We start from the raw sequence: 18,429 nt of genomic DNA on the forward strand, positions 1-18,429 counted from the left end.
AACCAAACCTTAAGAATGTCAGATTTCGACAAATACCCACCATTTGCTTCAACGTGGATGTAACTGGAGGGTATTATGCTGAGTGAAATAAGTCAATCGGAGAAGGACAAACATTATATGGTCTCATTCATTTGGGGAATATAAATAATAGTGAAAGGGAATAGAAGGGAAGGGAGAAGAAATGGGTAGGAAATATCAGAAAGGGAGACAGAACATGAAGACTCCTAACTCTGGGACACGAACTAGAGGTGGTGGAAAGGGAGGAGGGTGGGGGGTGGGGGTGAATGGGTGACGGGCACTGAGGGGGGCACTTGACGGCATGAGCACTGGGTGTTATTCTGTATGTTGGCAGACTGAACACCAATAAAAAATAAATTATTAAAAAAAAAAAAAAGAATGTCAGATTTCAGTCACAAAAGTCTTTACGTCTGATCTCCCTCTACTAAGCTGTCCCTCACGTGCCCCTCTCCTTCTACAGAGCCGACTCCTCTAGACCAAAGTAAGACTGACAAGGAAAGATTATTTCTCTCTGTTTCTACTTTACTGTAATATAGAAAGTTTTAAAATTTTTCTAATCATGGAGAATTGTTTCTGATTCATATCCTTTAAATAACATACTCCTCAAGTGCTTGATTTGGCACCACATATACTAAATAATACACTAAAACCAAGAAATATACCCCAAATGATGTCTAAAACTTATACCTGTATTTCTTCTTCTGAAGCTGCCATATCATAGTTTCAGACAGCTCAGTGGCATAAATTTCTTCAAAATGAGGGCTCATGATTTTTGTGACTTCTCCATCTCCAGCACCTAAATCAAGAAGTCTATGGGTTTTCCAGTCTGGATTAATTTTTAGCAGTCTCTGAAACTGATCTGGTGAAAACACAAACATGGAGCCTCTTCCTAGCAACCTGGAAAAAAAAAAGGGGACAAAAATGGAAGAGTCCATGCAAAGTAAGCACCCCCACATACATTCAGAGCAACTATAGTAACTAGCCCTGACAGCCTCCTCCTGAACCTACAAAATGTTTATTTTATGTGATTGTATGGTTAAATTATACATTACCTTTTATATGGCTTACAGGGTTAAAAGCAAAGTTAGTAAAATAAGAAAATACCTCCAGGTATCATTTGGCTCTGAGATTATAAATAAAAACTATAAAGAATGGGGAAGGGAGAGAAATAAAAGGCAGAAAGAAAACAGGATGAATGAGAGAGGAAGGGAAGGTTGGAAGAATGAGTAAGAAATTAAAAAGTGAATGTGAGGGGATCCCTGGGTGGCGCAGCGGTTTAGCGCCTGCCTTTGGCCCAGGGCGCGATCTTGGAGACCCGGGATCGAGTCCCACGTCGGGCTCCCGGTGCATGGAGCCTGCTTCTCCCTCTGCCTATGTCTCTGCCTCTCTCTCTCTCTGTGTGACTATCATAAATAAATAAAAATTAAAAAAAAAAAGTGAATGTGAAGAACTTATGTCAAACTAGGAAGGAGAGATGGATGGAGTAATGTTTTCTGTTACAGGCCAACAAAATCAGACCACAGCACTAGCCAATAACACTAAGCAGAAAAATCAAATAGGAAAAAAAAAAAAAGCTGTTATGAAACTAAACAATGGGTAAAGAAAAATAGCTTCACTATCATAGATGTTTAAGAGACACTAGAGAAAAGCAGAAAGAGCGGCCCCTGTGGCATCAGTTAATTTGCATTTAAAAAGTAGATTCATACTTCCATTGATTTATATATTACCGAAATGTCTGGGTCTATTATTTTTAAAGATCCTAAAAAACATTCAAAACCACAGTAATGCCTCTAAAAAAAGAGTTGGAGAAGAGTTAAATGGAGATCAGAGAGAGCTCTTGCAACAGCAGCTATGGCTCAAACCAAGTCTCACGGAAGCATCATGTTGGGGAGCAGAATGTTCCTCACTTAGCCCTGGTTTTCTAGCTCTCAAATCCTAGTCTTTCCCAACCAGGGATTCTCCAACTCCCTTTAAGCAGTAAAACCCTTTCTTGAAATCAAGTGGAGCTCAGAGATGACAATGAATGGTAAATGGAGCTGCTACAGAAATGAGGTTAAGAGCCTTCAAGAAGCTGTCACTTCTGGGCCTTTCCTTGTAGCCTGAAGCAGCTCCTGAGGCACTTCCTCTTCAGACCCTGGAACACAGTTTGAAAACCACTGGTCTAGGAAATGGCAGAGAAATCTGTACTGTACTGCTACTTTCTGGAAATAATCATAAGGTACAACATGTCACAAGGTGACTGGAAAGATGTGTGCAAACCTGGTGCTCCTGGTAAGACCAGTTTAGGAATGGATTAAAACTGCAGAGTTCATATAACAAACCACCTCTCTACCCTTTTCCCATTAAGGCAATAGGAGAGTTTCACCATATCTATTAATGTGTTTATAGCAAATCTTATGCTCCACAGAAATGCTAAAAAACTAGGGGGGTTTGGGAGCATGGACATCAGAGACTGTTAAACATGATGCTATCCCTTACAGAGAAAAGTGATTTCCTCCAATACAGCTGTTTTGTTTTGTTTTGTTTTGTTTAATCTTCTAATGTACATTACACTGCAGAAAGCAAATCTGAAAAAAGGGACTGAACTTACTGAAGGGGCTTTACAAAATTCACACAGGAGCCAGAGTCAGAGCAGGAAGAGGGTACAGGCAGCATGGCTTGAGGGATGCATGTTCCCAGTGTTGCTGCTGACTTGCCACAGGTTCAAAAGTAATTTACAAAACAGTTATTTGGCTTAAACTTTCCCAGTTATGAAATAACATGTTTTCCTAGCCAACTTCTTGGGATGTAAGGAACCTTGACATGATAATCCTAAAACTCTAGACATAGAGGTCATCTGCAGTCAGAGCTCAGGAGGTAATCTGATCTATCTACATTTAAGGGCACCAAAGAGGGGTGACTGAGTGGCTCAGTTGGTTATTTACAAAAATCATGAGCCACAAAGGCTCCACAAAAAGATTAAAACTGTCAAATCAAAATTCATCAAGCCCAGTGTTTCTCAACCAGGACCAACTCTGCCCTATAGGTGAGAGAGTCTGGGGTAGTCCTGATGAATTGGGAATGCTGTCAGTTAGTGAGGGTAGGCCAGAAAAGCTAGGCTTCCTGACATATGTGGGTCAGTCCCACACAATAAAAAGTTATCCCATTTAAAATACCAAAACACTGACCTAGCTCAATATAAAGTTTCCAGCAAACACATACTATGGAGAGGTCTGACTCCCTCACTTGCCTTTAATTTCTTTTTTTTTAATATTTATTTATTTATGATTGACAGAGAGAGAGAGAGAGAGAGAGAGAGAGGCAGAGACATAGGCAGAGGGAGAAGCAAGCTCCATGCCAAGAGCCCGACGCGGGACTCGATCCTGGGACTCCAGGATCGCACCCTGGGCCAAAGGCAGGCGCTAAACCGCTGAGCCACCCAGGGATCCCCTTGCCTTTAATTTCTAAAGTTAGTGATGTCCTTGGACAGTCGGGGGTTAGTGTTTAATAACCATCCTCCGTTCTTTGGCCACAATCTAAGTTCTCTCTAGATTTACAATCTATAGAGGAGGTGTGCCTCCTTATATTTTCCTTACAATATAAACTCTGAAAGCAGCTATCATGTCTCTCCTGACCTGGCCTTCCTCTTGTCTGATAAGTAACGTCTTAATTAAAGAAGGTACCACGCAGTACAGGATACCCAGACCACTACAATAAAGCGAGTATCACAATAAAGCAAGCCAAATGAATTGTTTGGTTTCCCAGTGCACATAAAAGTTATGTTTACACTCTACTGTGGTCTATAAAGTGTGCAACAGCATTATGTCTAAAAAAGCAATGCACATACCTTAATTAAAAATACTTTATTCCTAAAAAAAAAAAAAAATGCTGTCACCTGAGTTTTCACCAAGGCATAATCACTGATCAGAGATTATCATAATATAGTAATGAAAAAGTCTGAATATTGTGAGAATTACCAAAATATGACACACAGATGCAAAGAGAGCAAATGGAAAAATGGTACTGATAGATTTGCATGATGCATGGTTATCCCAGAACTCCAATTAAATTTTTTTTAAATGCAGTATCTGGGGATCCCTGGGTGGCTCAGCGGTTTAGCTCCTGCCTTTGGCCCAGGGCATGATCCTGGAGTCCCGGGATAGAGTCCCACATCGGACTCCCTACATGGACCTTGCTTCTCTCTGTGCCTGTGTCTCTGCCTCTCTCTCTCTCTCTCTCTCTTTCTCTCTCTCTTTCTCTCTCTCTCTCTCTGGGTCTCTCATGAATAAATAAATAAATAAAATATTTTTTTTAAAAATGCAACATCTGTGAAGTACAATTAAGAGAAGAACAATACAATGAGGTATGCCTATAATTATTTCAGAAAGAGACAACCATCTATGGTAATAACGTATCATGGAAGCAAAGTATCAACAGGCTCAAAATTAAGCTTTCAGGTGAGAAAAGGACACAGGACATGTTTTGGGAGAGTGGGAGGTAAGAGCCATAGATAAGGGAACCCAAAGGATTGATTAAATGTATTGCCTCTCTTTGACCAAACCACGAAATTCCAAATCAAGGAATTTTAACCAGGAGCCAATGGGGCAGAAGTTGGAGATGGGGTGGGGGTGAAGGAGAGAGGTGGTTCAGTTTGAAATCACCCAAAATTATATGTGAAATGTTGAATGTAAATACTATTTGAAGAGAGGATTCCTACCTTTTGTCATTTTTTTTTCCTTTTGTCATTTTTAAAGAGGTAAAGGCCACCATAAAGGATAAGAATTATTGCTACAGTGACTTGTCTGCTTTCCAAAGAAAAATAAAATGGTATAGAACAGAAACTTGGTGCAGCCAATTTCAGAAACAAAATGTCAGACCAAGTTGTATAAATTCAACTACCAATACAAAAATAACAACTGTTTGCTGAAGCAAACTTAAGGCAATTTCATATAAACAATGAAGAAAATCAAGTAAGAAATCTTGAGAAATGGCTCATGGTGCCTAAAAACATATTTAAGGACCAGATGATAGATTGGGGATCCAGAAATTCAGGAGAAGCTGGCTCCAAACCTGAAGGGGGAAAAAAGTGGGCCCAACTAGTGGCTTTAAGCTGTCCAAAAAGGCTTCATAAACAGTGAGCCCTACTGATTTTCCCCTTGGCATTCTAGATTCTTGGGCCTTGGAGATACTTGAAAATTTGGCCAAGAAAAGATAAAAAATATTCCTAAAGCTTCTTCCATGGATTTATGCAAAAGAACCACTCTGGAGATAGGTACTTCCATAGTAAGTTTAAAAAATTCTGGTGAGGGATCCCTGGGTGGCTCATTGGTTGACCAACTGCCTTTGGCTCAGGGTGTGATCCTAGGGTCCCGGGATGAAGTCCCGCATCAGGCTTCCCTGCATGGAGTCTGCTTCTCCCTCTGCCTATGTCTGCTGCCTCTCTCTGTGTGTCCTCATGAATAAATAAATAAAATCGGAAAAAAAAAAATTCTGGTGAGCCTAGACATTATGTAAGAACAGATGTTGGACCCTTCCCTAGAAATAAGCCATCACACATTGCTGCACTGATTAAATCCCCCCAAAAAACTTGCTCCTGGAAAGTGTGCTTAAGGTGAAGATTTCACTCTTCAGCTATGTTAAGAACTCAGTTCTTGATACTCTCCCACAGGGAATTAGCAGCATTATGAACATCACTTGGGAGCATAAGGCTGAAGACTGGACCCACTGTCAAGGATTCTAACTAGTAGAAGTATTGTAGCGGAGGCAGTCAACACCTTCAACAAAACAACTTTCCTCTTTTTTTTTCATAAACCTAAGGGTAAAGAAAAAATACACAAGATTCACTTACCCATTGATAGATGTTCTAGACATAAACAGGCTAAAAACAGATGACACAAAAGAGTGATATAATTGGATAAATAGCCAGCCCGATTTCTCAATGCTGTTGTTTAAGAAGATCTGTGTTCCTTGGTCAAGGTAGCTCTGAACAAAGACAGCCTGGAGTGATTCGCATAATTTCTCTCTGTTGCACACATACCACTAAAAAAGAAGAAAAAGTGAAAATACACAACTGAAGTGTCATCTAAACAAAAGCCCGAAGACTAAATCAAATGTGATATTTCCAAATATCATAATCTCATGGCCCTTGGCACTTTGAGGATAATCTCATCTTTTATACTCAGATAACCTACAAAGTGTAAAATACTTCCACATACATAATTTCTCATTATTTAATTCTCCTAAGGGGATGGGAGGGCAGAGGAAGGTTGAAGAGGCTTCTGAATCATATAGCTTAGTAGGTTAGTAGGTGGCAGAGCTAGGCCATAATCCAGGTGTTCTGACTCCTGGCCCACTATTTCAGTCACTATACCTCCAGTACTCTGAGATCTAGGAAAGCTCTGTGGGCCTCTCCTTCACTGAAAATCAGTCTCAGAAGCCAAAACTAGCATTATTAACTTTGTTTTAGATAAGGAAATCATCATGTAATGCAGTGATTTAATTCAAAACCACCAAACACATCAATGGCAGAGTAAGCAGCAGAAGTTAACACTCCAGTGACCAGATTAAGCTGCCTTTAGAAATACTGAGGTGTGCTTTACCAGGTCATATAACATTCTCAAATAGGGGCAATATGTTCTTGAGAAAGATTAAGAAGTTACTTAAGGTCACATTGCAATCAATGAGAAAACAAAGTAATAACAGGCCGGGGAACCAAATACCCAGGAACAGGCTCTAACCAGAATGCACTTTTGAGAACAAAATCCAAGAACCTCAACCATGGATGAAATTTAATCTTCCACGATACATACGTTTTCCATTTTCATTTAGAGTTAGTATACCAGGAAAGGGGAAGGTAGATAGTAGGGTAGGCCAGCTTTAGGGTCCGCTCCACAATCAAGTCCTGGCTCCACCATTCCTGTGCAAGCTTAGAGAAGTCACTTAGTCACTGAGCCTCAGTTCAGTCATCTGTAGACTAGAGATGTCACTGGTATGTACCTATCCTAGTAGATACCTACCTGTCACTCGTATCTACTGAGAGGATTAAAGAAGGTAATGCAGGCAAATCCTCAATATAGTACCAGACACACAAAAGAATCCTATAATAACAGCAATGAGATTCCTCTAACATGGCCTGATAAATAACAGTAAGCCCATTAATTACAATGATGAAACTGTAGGGTTGACCAGTTACTAGATGATCTGCTAAGAAACAATCAATTTTTTCCCAATAAAGTCTACTGGCCAAAAGTAATTTGCTTCCCCCTGATAAATATGACATTTATCAGCAGGTGTCCCGTAACTGCTTACTCAACTGGTGGACCAATTTTACAGTCATTTGAAGCTTGCTAAATGTGGAATGAAATCTTGGGTAACATTCCTGACACTAACATTAAAAGGAACCAGTTAGAAACCAATACAAACAAGCAAACAGGCACATTAAAATTGCAAAGATTAGCTCATCTTTTTCACAAACCTATATCCAAACTAAATACCAGATCTCGCAACTGTTGACTGATTTGTGTTAATTCACTATTTGAACACTGTTACCAAAACTGCTTGGACTTGAAAACAATTTTCATTTCTTCTACTGTACATGATAAGCTGTGAAGCTTCTTATATTTACTGCCTATACTTTTTTCCTTGGTCTGAAAATGTTCTTGCTTTATCATTAACTAATTCTTAATATTCATCATGCCTGAAGTTATGCCCCAGTACATGTCATAAACCATTTTTTATTATACTCACGACCTTCTGTGCACATTCTGAACTCTGTAATACTGAGGCCACTCTGACTTTTATTTATTTTTTATTCTCTGAAATGACTAATCAGAATGAAAGCCATCACCTTGGTTGTAGGCAATCAGGTACACTCTATTAATGTGGACAAGAAGTCATTCAAGTGAAACAGAGGAGCTAACAATTCCTTGGCATTCACTTGTAATGGACAACAGAAAACAGTGGACTTCCAGAACTTGGCATCATTAACTGCAAATATTGCTTTCAAGTGCCAAGAGGAAAACTCAAGTTCTTAACAGCATTTTTCTCAGTTCATTGACATTCACACATGTGGTTGAACCTTTACAGCCACGCAAGTGTTTCAGAAAAGAAACAGCTTACTAAACAGAATTGCTACAGAATAAAAAGGAATAAAGCCCTCCTCTTTAAAGACAAAGGTTGAAATCCATGTTCCTCCTGACCATCTGCAGGATGCAAATGTCAACTCCACAGCAGCATTATTCATAATCTCCAAAAAGTGGAAATAGCCCAAATGCCCATCAATTGATGGATAAACAAGATATTCAGCCATAAAAAGCAGTGAAGTACTGATTCATGTGACAACATGGATGAACTCTGAAAACATTATGCTAAGGGGAAGAAGCCAGACACAAAAAGCCACAAAGGATAGGATTTCACTTACATGAAGTGTCCAGAATAGGCAGATCCAGACACAAAAAGTAGATTGCAGTTGGCAAAGGGAGTGTCTTAATGGATATGGAGTTTCTTTCTGGAGTGATGAAAATGTTCTGAAATTAGAGTGGTGATGGCTGCACAACTCTGTGAATATACTGTACTAACCACCACCGAACTGTACACTTAGAAGGATGATTTTTATGGTATGTGAATTATATCTCAATAAGGGTTTTTAACATACACATACACATTTAAATGTACATGCCATTTTTATCTTCCAGAAATGAAAAGAGGTCTGAAAATTTAAGTGACCAAACAAACCTCTTTAAAAATGCAAATTTTTAAATGCAAATCTGATCACATCAAGACCTTGCTTCACATAAGTCTGAAGCTAGTATCCAAAATGCTCAATATGGCTTACCAGGCCCTACACGATTTGTCCATTCTGTGTCCACAGCCTACCTCATGACACCGTCTACCCATCCATAACCCCTGGCCATTCACTATGCCACCAACACTGTATCCCTCTATTTCTGGGAGGCTCCTTTCTCAAGGCTGTCTCACACCTGTCTGCTCTGTCCCCTCCATTTCCCATCGCCTCAACCCACTTTCTCTTCACCTGATTAATTTGATCTAAGCCTAAATATTTCTTCAAGTATGTTTGCCTTGAACTTGCAGACTAGGTAGCTCCCCCCCACATTCAAATACCTTCTCCTATATCCCATATATCTCCTCAGTAACATTTATGACCATTGAAGTGAATATAACTATACATAACTGTATGTTCATGTCTATCTTCCCAAGTAGACAGAAAGTTTCATAAAGATAGGGACAATGACTGACTTCAGTACCTGGCACAGATACAATGAACAATAAATGTTCATCAAATGAATTACTGTTAAAATCACAGGCAGCCTAGGGGCACCTGGGTGGCTTAGCAGGTTAAGCATTCAACTATTGATTTGGCTCAGGTCATGATCTCCAGGTCATGAGATGGAGCCCTGTGTCAGGCTCCATGCTCAGTGGGGAGTATGCTTCTCTCTTTCTCTTTCTCTCTCTCATTCTCTCTCCCTCTGCCCCTCCCCCTACTCACATACTCTCTCTCTAAAAATAAATGAATCTTTAAAAAAAAAAAATCACAGGGGCACCTGGGTGGCTCAGTTGGTTAAGCTCAGGTCATGATCTCGGGGTCCTGGTATCAAGCCCTGTAGCAGGCTCTCTGTCCAGTGGGGAGTCAGTTTCTCCCTCTCCCTCTGCACCCTGCCCCCTGCTCATGCTCTCTCATAGGCACATGTGCTCTTTCTCTCAAATAAATAAATAAATAAATAAACCTAAAAATAAGAAAAAAAGAAAAAATCACAGGCAGCCTAACAGAATTTGAAGTTTCTAACAAAATCCTAGAAGGGATATAAGGATAACCACAGAGAGAGCTGTCACTGTGTTTCTGTCAATTTCTAAAATTCAGGTTTTTGAAAGGTCTTGCTTTTCTTTTTTAAATTATTTTATTATTTTACTTTATTTATTTAAGTAATCTCTACACCCAACGTGAGGCTTGAACTCACAATCCCGAGATCAAGAGTCATATGCTCCACCGACTGAGTCAGCCAATGCCCCTGAAAGGCCTTGCTTAAATCCACTTCTGCAAACAGTGGTTAAATCTACCCACGCACCACAAAATTGCATCACCACAAGCAGGCAACAAAGGACAACACTGACTGAACACCTACCTTGTACAAGGCACCTGGCCAAGTGCTTCACATTTCATTTACCACCTCACAACTTCTGGATAAAGGGGAAGCCTAGGGTTTCTGAGCACTTCCAGCTAATCTAGGTTCCTATTCTAGGTGCATGTTGTTTTACCAAAGTTTCGTTCAAAGATTCTCTTTAATCTACCCAGTATGTCCGAGATTCATTTTCAGAAAAGAAAGCAGGACCATTCTGCCCAAGTAAACTGGACTGGGTGTGTTTAGAGAAATGATAATCTGATCTAGATAGCAACTAAATTATATGGTTTTTCAGCCTCAGCATTCCTGACATTTGGGGCAAGATAATCCTGTTACTTGGATCTGTCCGATGCATTACAGGATATTTAGCAGCATCTCCAGCCCCTACCGATCAGATGCCAGGAGCACTCCCCCCAGTCATGACAACCCAAAATGTCCCAGACATTGCCAAACGTCTCCTGGGAGGCAAAATCACCACTGCCTGGAAACAACTACATGGGCCAACCCAGAAAATTTCATTAGTGTTTCCTAATTATCCCAGCTTAACAGTGGTCTAGGGAAAATGAAAGATGGATTCACTGGCCTCCAGGAACTTATACTCCAGAGGAGGGAAAAAAATCAGAAACCAAGGGAAGCAAGGGAATCGAGTAATGGGATTATGATCTTGGTCAAGATGTTCAGGGCTTAAATAAGCAGTCCCCTTGCTCTGAGATGAGATACTGATAGAAAAATCAATGCAGGGGCCCCTGCAACCATTAGGCAGTCCCCAGGAGTTCCTCTCTCCGGACAATTCAGCTTAAATGAAAAGCTGTAATGAGCTTGCAACACTGGGTGGCCTGTCTGTAGGCTCTCATGCACTTTCAAGCAGGTAAGTTCTTTGAATATGTGCTCCTCAAAGACTACAGAGACCAAGGTGCACAGGCAAGAAAAAAGCATCATGCTCGTTAAATGTTCACACTGGAAGGACGGTGTACCCACCCTACTTACAGTAGGCTGGCCTCCTCTGCTGGAGACTGGTGTCTGGAAAAACGTCATCTTAGCATCTTCCTTTAAAGCTTACTTGAATTTTCTTCAATCCAAATAAGTAAGGAAATCTTTTAAATAAATTCTAATCAAACCAATTATACCATCCAGTCATCTGCTGATGCCAAGTACAAAGTAGGATGTGATAACTAACCAGGAAATCTTCTAAAAATTACAGTAAATAGCAGTGTTCTCCCTACTTGCAACAAGACTGTAAGATACTAAAAATCAGACAAATAAACAGCCACATCAGGTAGACATGAGTTCTGGACATGTATGTGACAGTATTCACTGATCAAAATAATATGGTATTAGGTCAGGTCTTACAGATAAAGCCCACAAACATCTCCTAATCTTTATATCATCTTGGTGGATGAATAGTTCCTTCAAAGCATATCCTATAAGATTATATTTCCTTATCTAGACCGAGGGATAAAATTAGAAGTTTTTCGGGATCCCTGGGTGGCTCAGCGGTTTAGCACCTGCCTTTGGCCCAGGGCGCGATCCTGGAGTCCCGGGATCGAGTCCCACGTCGGGCTCCCGGCATGGAGCCTGCTTCTCCCTCCTCCTGTGTCTCTGCCTCTCTCTCTCTCTCTCTCTCTCTCTGTCTATCATAAATAAATAAATAAATAAATAAATAAATAAATAAATAAATAAATAAATAAATCTTTTTTTAAAAAAAGCACACAGAATTTAAAAAAAAATTAGAAGTTTTTCTAAATTTATTTTTGAGTTCCTCAACAATCAAACAGAAGTGTATTATCTCTTTTCTTCCAAAATACAAAGGACATGAGCTCAGTAGTAGAGTTGGAATTAGAAAGTGATTTTAAAAAGCCAACTTCCTGATTTTAGGCAATATGGTATAATAAAAAAAAATACATGTATATTTGGTCTTCATCCCCTAGATCCAGGCACAGAGCTCATAAAAACCTTGGAGAATCTCCTGAGTGATCTTCGGAGTATCTTCTGTAATGCTAATATGACAATGAGGGGGTGGTGGCAAACCGTGGAACCTTCAGCCCCACCTCCAACCTCTAGGGACTGAGTTTAATCACTAAGAGCCAATGATTTAATCACCCATGCATGCCTAGGTAATGAAACTTTCATAAAACCCCTAAACAACAGGGTTCTGGGAGCTTCCAGGTGGCTGAACACGCCAATGTGCTGGGAGGGTGGTTCACCTGGAGAGGGCCAGAAAAGCTCTGTGCCACCCTCCACCTCCGCCCATACTTTGTAATTGGCTTCCAATTGGCTCTTCCTGAATTGTATCCTTTATAATAAACCAGTAAATAAGTATTTTCCTAACTTCTGAGTCACTCTAGCAAATTATCTAACCTGAGGGAGGGTTATGGAAATCCCAGAATTTGTAACCAAGTTGGGCAGAAGCATGGATAGGTAGTCTGTGTACCCATTACCTGCAGCTGGCATCTGAAGGGAGGGCAGTCTTGTACGACAGAGCCCTTAAACCTCTGGATGGATGTCAACTCTGGGTTGTGTCAGAATAAAAATGAGGGCAGCCCAAGTGGCTCAGCAGCTCAGCGCCGCCTTCAGCCCAGGGTGTGATCCTGGAGACCTGGAATTGAGTCTCATATCAGGCTCCCTACATGGAGTCTGCTTCTCCCTCTGCCTCTTTTTCTGTGTCTCTCATGAATAAATAAAACTTAAAAAAAAAAAAAAGAATAAAAATGAATTGTAGGACACCCAGCCAGTGTCAGAGAATTAGTGTCAGAAAAAAAGACATCATAGGAAAGATTTTTTTTCAACATTAAACTCGACCAAAGCACGCACAAACTGGATTAAAGCCAAAGTTTGGAACAGTTGTCCCATCCTGGTCTAATTCACAAACTGCAAAACTCCAATGGGTGTTTTGTATAGCTACATAGCTTCAATGTCTACACAGAGGTCAACTAGGGTGGAGGCAGTTTCCTATTAAGGAGGCAGCCTACTTTCCCAGACTCTCAGACAACACAAGATTTCCTAGGAGGGATACCATGAAAAGGTGGAAAAAGCCTGGGCCTTGAAATCAGACAGAGCTGGGGTCAAAACCCAACTCTGCTACCTACCAACTGTCTCATAAGCAAGTTTCATCTCTCTCAGACTCAATCTTCTATCAAAAAAGGGGGTGCACCCCCTACCTCTGGGAGTTGTAGGAGGATGGGAGAGGATGATACATTAAAGTGTTTGGCACACAATAGAAGCACAATAACTTGATTTCCTTCCCCTTCCTGTCCAAGGCCCACAAAAGCCAGTCAGAGAACTGAAGTTCAAGGGAATGCCTTAAAACCACACTGTAGGTCTGGGCACCCAGCCATTCTCAAAAAGAATGAGTAACCAAAGACCTGAGGCATTTAGTCCACTAGAAACAATTGGAAAGGCTCCACTGATGGGGTCCATGAACACAAAATCTTTTCTACTACAGGGGGTGGTCAGACCAAGCCTAATGACATTAACCTGAAAGCTAAGGATTCAAAAATTACATTCTAAGTTCTGCAATGAATCCTATCAGTCCAGACATTCAATCACTGACACTTTCTTGCATTTAGGCACAGCATAAGAGTAAATATTCAAACCACTCATTATTTTTCCACAAATGACACAAACCTAAACCAACAACCTCTTTATGCGAGATTTTAATGTGTAGAGTGACAGAGCACTCCCTCATCCATGGAGAGAAACAATTCATATGGATTACATTAAGTTGTTTCAGCTTTGATTTAATAAATAAATTATTGGCAATTTTCATTTCAAATACTCACTGTTAGAATTTTATAATCCTAAGATTTTAACAAAGCTTCAGAGGATCTAAACAACAGTCTTTTACTGGCAATTACCAGGGTGCCCTCAAGCACCTTCAAAGGGGAACATAAAGGCTCCTGGTATATATCCAGCAGAAGAGGGAGATCCTAGTGTTCCGAGAAATTGAGGCAAACACTTATATAGGGCTTCAACACAGGTTACAAGGAAAGAGACTCTTCAAAATCTCTTTGGTATATGGCTGCAAAGGCCTCCGGGTTCTGGAAGGCAATTCAGAAGAGGATTCAAATCCATCAGTTGTCCATCTGGCAAGCTGGCAACTGCTCCTGAGCACTGTTAACTCATGCCTGACTTTGGTCAGCCTTCACCACAAGGTAAATGAGGAATGAGGGGACAGGAGGCTGAATTTGTCCATTAGCAGCACTTTGACCTATGACTGTGATGTCCAAGTATTTTTTTCATTTGGAAAAAACAAAAACAAAACACCAATAGTTTCAATTCTGTCTTAAATCCATCACCGTTTAAAAAGAAAAAAAAAATTCCATCACTGTTTTTAACATAACACAGTTCTGAAGTTATATAAGGTAAAAAAATAACTATACACAAACTTTTGTAATTTTAAGTTACACTTCACTAACTGCAGATAACCAGTGTTACCTGTGCTCTTAAAAATCCTTACAGTGCATCTCTTGAAGAATCTGTCCTGGCCTCGTTCCAGGGAGTTCCATAACAATTCTTTTTTCCACTCTATCAACTCAGAAACTATTGAATGGCCCTTTCAAGTTTCAATAGCTCCATAATAGTTGCATTAACTTTAAGTACTAGGTACAATGCATCAAAAACACTAGATCCAAAGTGTTTGTTGTTGCTACCTTCTTTTTAAGTTCTAAGCCTGCCAATACCAAAATGCGACATATCTAGTTTCTCACTACCTGGCTCTATTTCTTCCCAATGAGTCAAACTACCCACTGTGCAACCTATGATTAAGAAATGTGCTGCTGATGAAGGAAGCTGGAAATTTTCTCTGGGGAAAACTCTTTTTTTCTGTAAGGGGACACACAATAAATATTTAAGGCTTGTAGGTCGTAGAGTACCTACCAATCAAGTCTGCCATTGTTAGTGAGGAAGCCCTTACAGACAGTAAGTGAAGGTGGTGGCTGTGCCAACAAAACTTTATTTGTGGACACTGGAATTTGAATTTCATAAAAGAAATTGTCACATATTACAAAATATATTTTTTGTGACCATTTAAAAATAAACTATTCTGACTTCATAGACTATAACAAAAAAGTCAGTGAGCCCAATTTGGCCTGCAAGCCATATCCCAGCTCCAAGACAAGCCCTTCCGTGCTATTCTCTTGCCCAAAATGAAAAAATAATCCCAGATTTGAAGCTAGCACACCAACCAAGTTATTAAAATGGTGCTGCTACTATAGTTTTAGAGCAACCTTAGCTCAAAAGAGCCTTACATTTCACCTCCAGGCAATAGTAACTAAATAGCAATTTTTAATGATAAACATTTCCCAAGAACTCTCTTTTAACCAGACTCCTCCACCATAATTTCTTAATAAAATAACCATAAAGAAAACTTGTGCTAAGTACAGTTCAATTAAATCCATAACCCCACTTTCATGCAAGTCCAAAAGAACCAGATGTGGCTGGCGATGGATCCCACACACCCAAATGAACACCAGAAAACCTTAGATGAAACTATAAATTTGAAGGGGGAAAGAATATTAGTGTTAAGTTACTTCATAAGTGAGATAGTTTATGAGGCACACCTAGGATGCTGCAATATAAAGCAGATAACAAACCATAAACAGACACTCTGCAGAGCGGACAGCGTCCTCTTTCACTTTATCTCACTGTGCTTTCTACATACACATTTCTTTTGTTCATTTTTATCTTTATTCATAGGCAATATTTCATAATGTCAATGTCTCATCTCAAAATAATGTCTGTATTGATCACTCTATGGAAAAGAGCCAATCTCCCCCTAAATATTCAGAGAGTACCAGATTAGTCTTCACCTGGAGAACTTAGCTGCCAAACTGTTAGTCCAACTGGTTAAAGCACACCTGTGTACACACATACCTGAGTAGCTCAGAAGCGAAACAAAGTAAACGAAGTATCTGAAACCAGTATTAGTTTTCCTCAGAACCTAACTGAGTCAGTTTTAAAAAGGTACACGATTAGAAAGTATCCCGTTAGGAGATATTCTGAGGCTATGCTAAGGCTATATGTATATTATATGTATACGTATATGTATATGTATATATATATATATATATATATATATATATATACACACACATATATATTCTATCTACACTCCACAAAAAAACAAATTACTTAAACAGCTTCTCAATTTTTAAAATATAACCAATTTTTCTACAAGCAGTGAAAACATATCAAGTGTGTTGTTATAGTAGAAGTAATCAAGACAAGAATCATAAACACCTACAGCTAAGAGATTCGACCATAATTCCACATCAATGGAAATCAGTCTCCTTTTTATCCTACCCAGAACCTTCTTTCTACCAATTGTTGAAAATGACATTTCTAATTCATTGTTTTACACCACCACCCATACTGATGTGTGACATTTTGGTAACTACATTATCACTGCGGTACTTTAGAGTCGTTTCTCTGAGAAGGATAAGTGTTAAGCAATTAACCCACAGCAAAGAATGTGGTTTTACAGCTTAAGATCACCTACTGACTTTAGGTACACACTCCCAACAATACCATAGGCATGATTCCCTGACAAATTGCAAGAGCTGTGGGGTCACGATGGAAAACAATTTTTTTTTTTCCTTCGTGGAAATTTATTATTTCCTTGAAAAACAGAAAAGGGGCCGTGACCGGTAATTACTAGATAGAAACTAAACCGCTACTTTTCTTAATGAATTGCTTTAAGTCCTTAGATAATTCCTCACGTGTAAACTCTCCGAACGCCTGGCATAATAAATGCTGTAACACAGGAAAAACAAAACAAAACAAAACAAAAATCTATGAAAAATGATGAGACACAAAATGGGGAATAATCGCTTCCTGCTCCTTGCAAAGGCAAGATGTACTATAAACGCTGGCAATCCTAGGCCAGCACTCTGGCAGAGTTAGAAAGCCTCTTCTCAATGAAGGCAGGGTTAACCACACACTAAATTACGGTCAAATATGAAATGTCACTTTTCCTTTTTTTTTTTTTTTTTTTAATTTTCCTCCACTCTTCCTTCTACAGCTGACCTGCACACATATTTCTGTGGAGTGGCACAAAACTATCATGAAAAGGCCACCCTAACCGGTCACATCGCAGAGCTCACGATCCGCAACTCTGAAAAGAATTCACTCCTGCCTAATTCTGTTTAAAAAAAAAAAAAATCCCTTCCAGGAAAAGCTTGCATCATCTTCCTTCTTACCACATCTTTCTGGTCAGATACCAAAACACTGAAGTTGCAAGGAGAGCTCTCTCTCTCTCTCTCTTAGGGAGGAGTGGAGGGGGTGGGGGGAGGCTCAGGAGGATGGGAATGTGAGGACCTGTCAAACACCCTTTTTTTTTTTTTTTTTTTAAATTTAACTGCAGAGGGAAAAATGTCAGCCGCTTAAGCCCAGAGACTTAAAAAGGCTCACGATGCACGGTTACATTTCTTTATGGCCCTTTGTATGTTGAGAGATTGAAGCAGACAAACAAGGGTTGGGGTGCGGGGTGGGGGGTGGGGGTGAGGCCGGCGGCGGCCGCGGGTCGCGCGGGTCACGGGCTCGGCCGGGTGGTGCAGACCGCAGGCCCCGGTGCCCGGTGGGTGCCCGGTGGATGCCCGCGGCCCCGCGCCCGCCCCTAAGGTCCCGCACCCGCGGCGCCCCTGCGCCTGCGACCGCCGCCCGCGGCCCGGGAACAATGCGGGGCTCCGGGCCCGGGGAGGACCGGGAGGCCGCGCTCCGCCCGCGCCCGGGAACAAAAGGCGCCCGCGGGGCCCGGAGGCGGCGCCCGGCGGGGGAGACGTCGGGAAAACTTTCCGAAGGGCCGAGGCGACTGGGCGACAGCCCGCGGGGGCGGGAGGCGGCGGCTGCGGCCGCGGAGCCCCGCACAATAGCCCGGCCGCGCGCGGGAAGGCCCGGCCGCCACGCCCCCGCCCCCGCCGGGCCGCGTACCTGGTGGTTCTCCTTCCTGCCGCCCGCGGCCGCCGCCGGCCCGCCGGGGCCGCTCGTCATGTTCACGTACAGGGAGCGGGTGAGCGGGCTCCGCAGCGTCCACATCCTCCGCGCCAGCCACACGGACGCCAGGCTCAGGCACAGCCAGCCCACGAACAGTCTCATCGGGGGCCGCGGCCGCTCCTTCGGATCACCGCCGGCGCCGGGGCGAGGAGGAGGAGGCGCCGCCGCCTCCGGCCGCCGCCGCCGCCGCCCGGGCTCGAGCCATCGCGCCCAACTTGCCCATCCAGCCCCTGCAGGGCCGAGGCGGGGGGGTGGGGGGGTGGGGAGGAGCGGGCGGCGCGCACCCTTCCTGCCTCCCCCCCTTTCC

The 18,429-nt window shown here is 41.6% G+C and overlaps 1 protein-coding gene across 2 annotated transcripts in view; it reads right to left on the reverse strand.

Moving 5' to 3' along the window:
- The window catches only part of METTL9 (methyltransferase 9, His-X-His N1(pi)-histidine), a 45,241-nt gene extending 26,833 nt beyond the window's left edge, over positions 1 to 18,408 (reverse strand). For both annotated transcript variants that reach the window (XM_072751361.1, XM_072751360.1), the window contains exons 1-3: positions 18,060 to 18,408; positions 5,846 to 6,036; positions 706 to 915 (exon numbers count right to left, since the gene is read on the reverse strand). In XM_072751361.1, coding sequence (XP_072607462.1) covers positions 706 to 915; positions 5,846 to 6,036; positions 18,060 to 18,224 — 566 coding nt within the window. In that variant the 5' untranslated portion in view covers positions 18,225 to 18,408. The remainder of the gene's footprint in view (positions 1 to 705; positions 916 to 5,845; positions 6,037 to 18,059) is intronic.
- Positions 18,409 to 18,429: the final 21 nt, after the last annotated feature.

This window comes from Vulpes vulpes, chromosome 3 (assembly GCF_048418805.1).
Source record: "Vulpes vulpes isolate BD-2025 chromosome 3, VulVul3, whole genome shotgun sequence".
NCBI classification, from domain to species: domain Eukaryota; kingdom Metazoa; phylum Chordata; class Mammalia; order Carnivora; family Canidae; genus Vulpes; species Vulpes vulpes.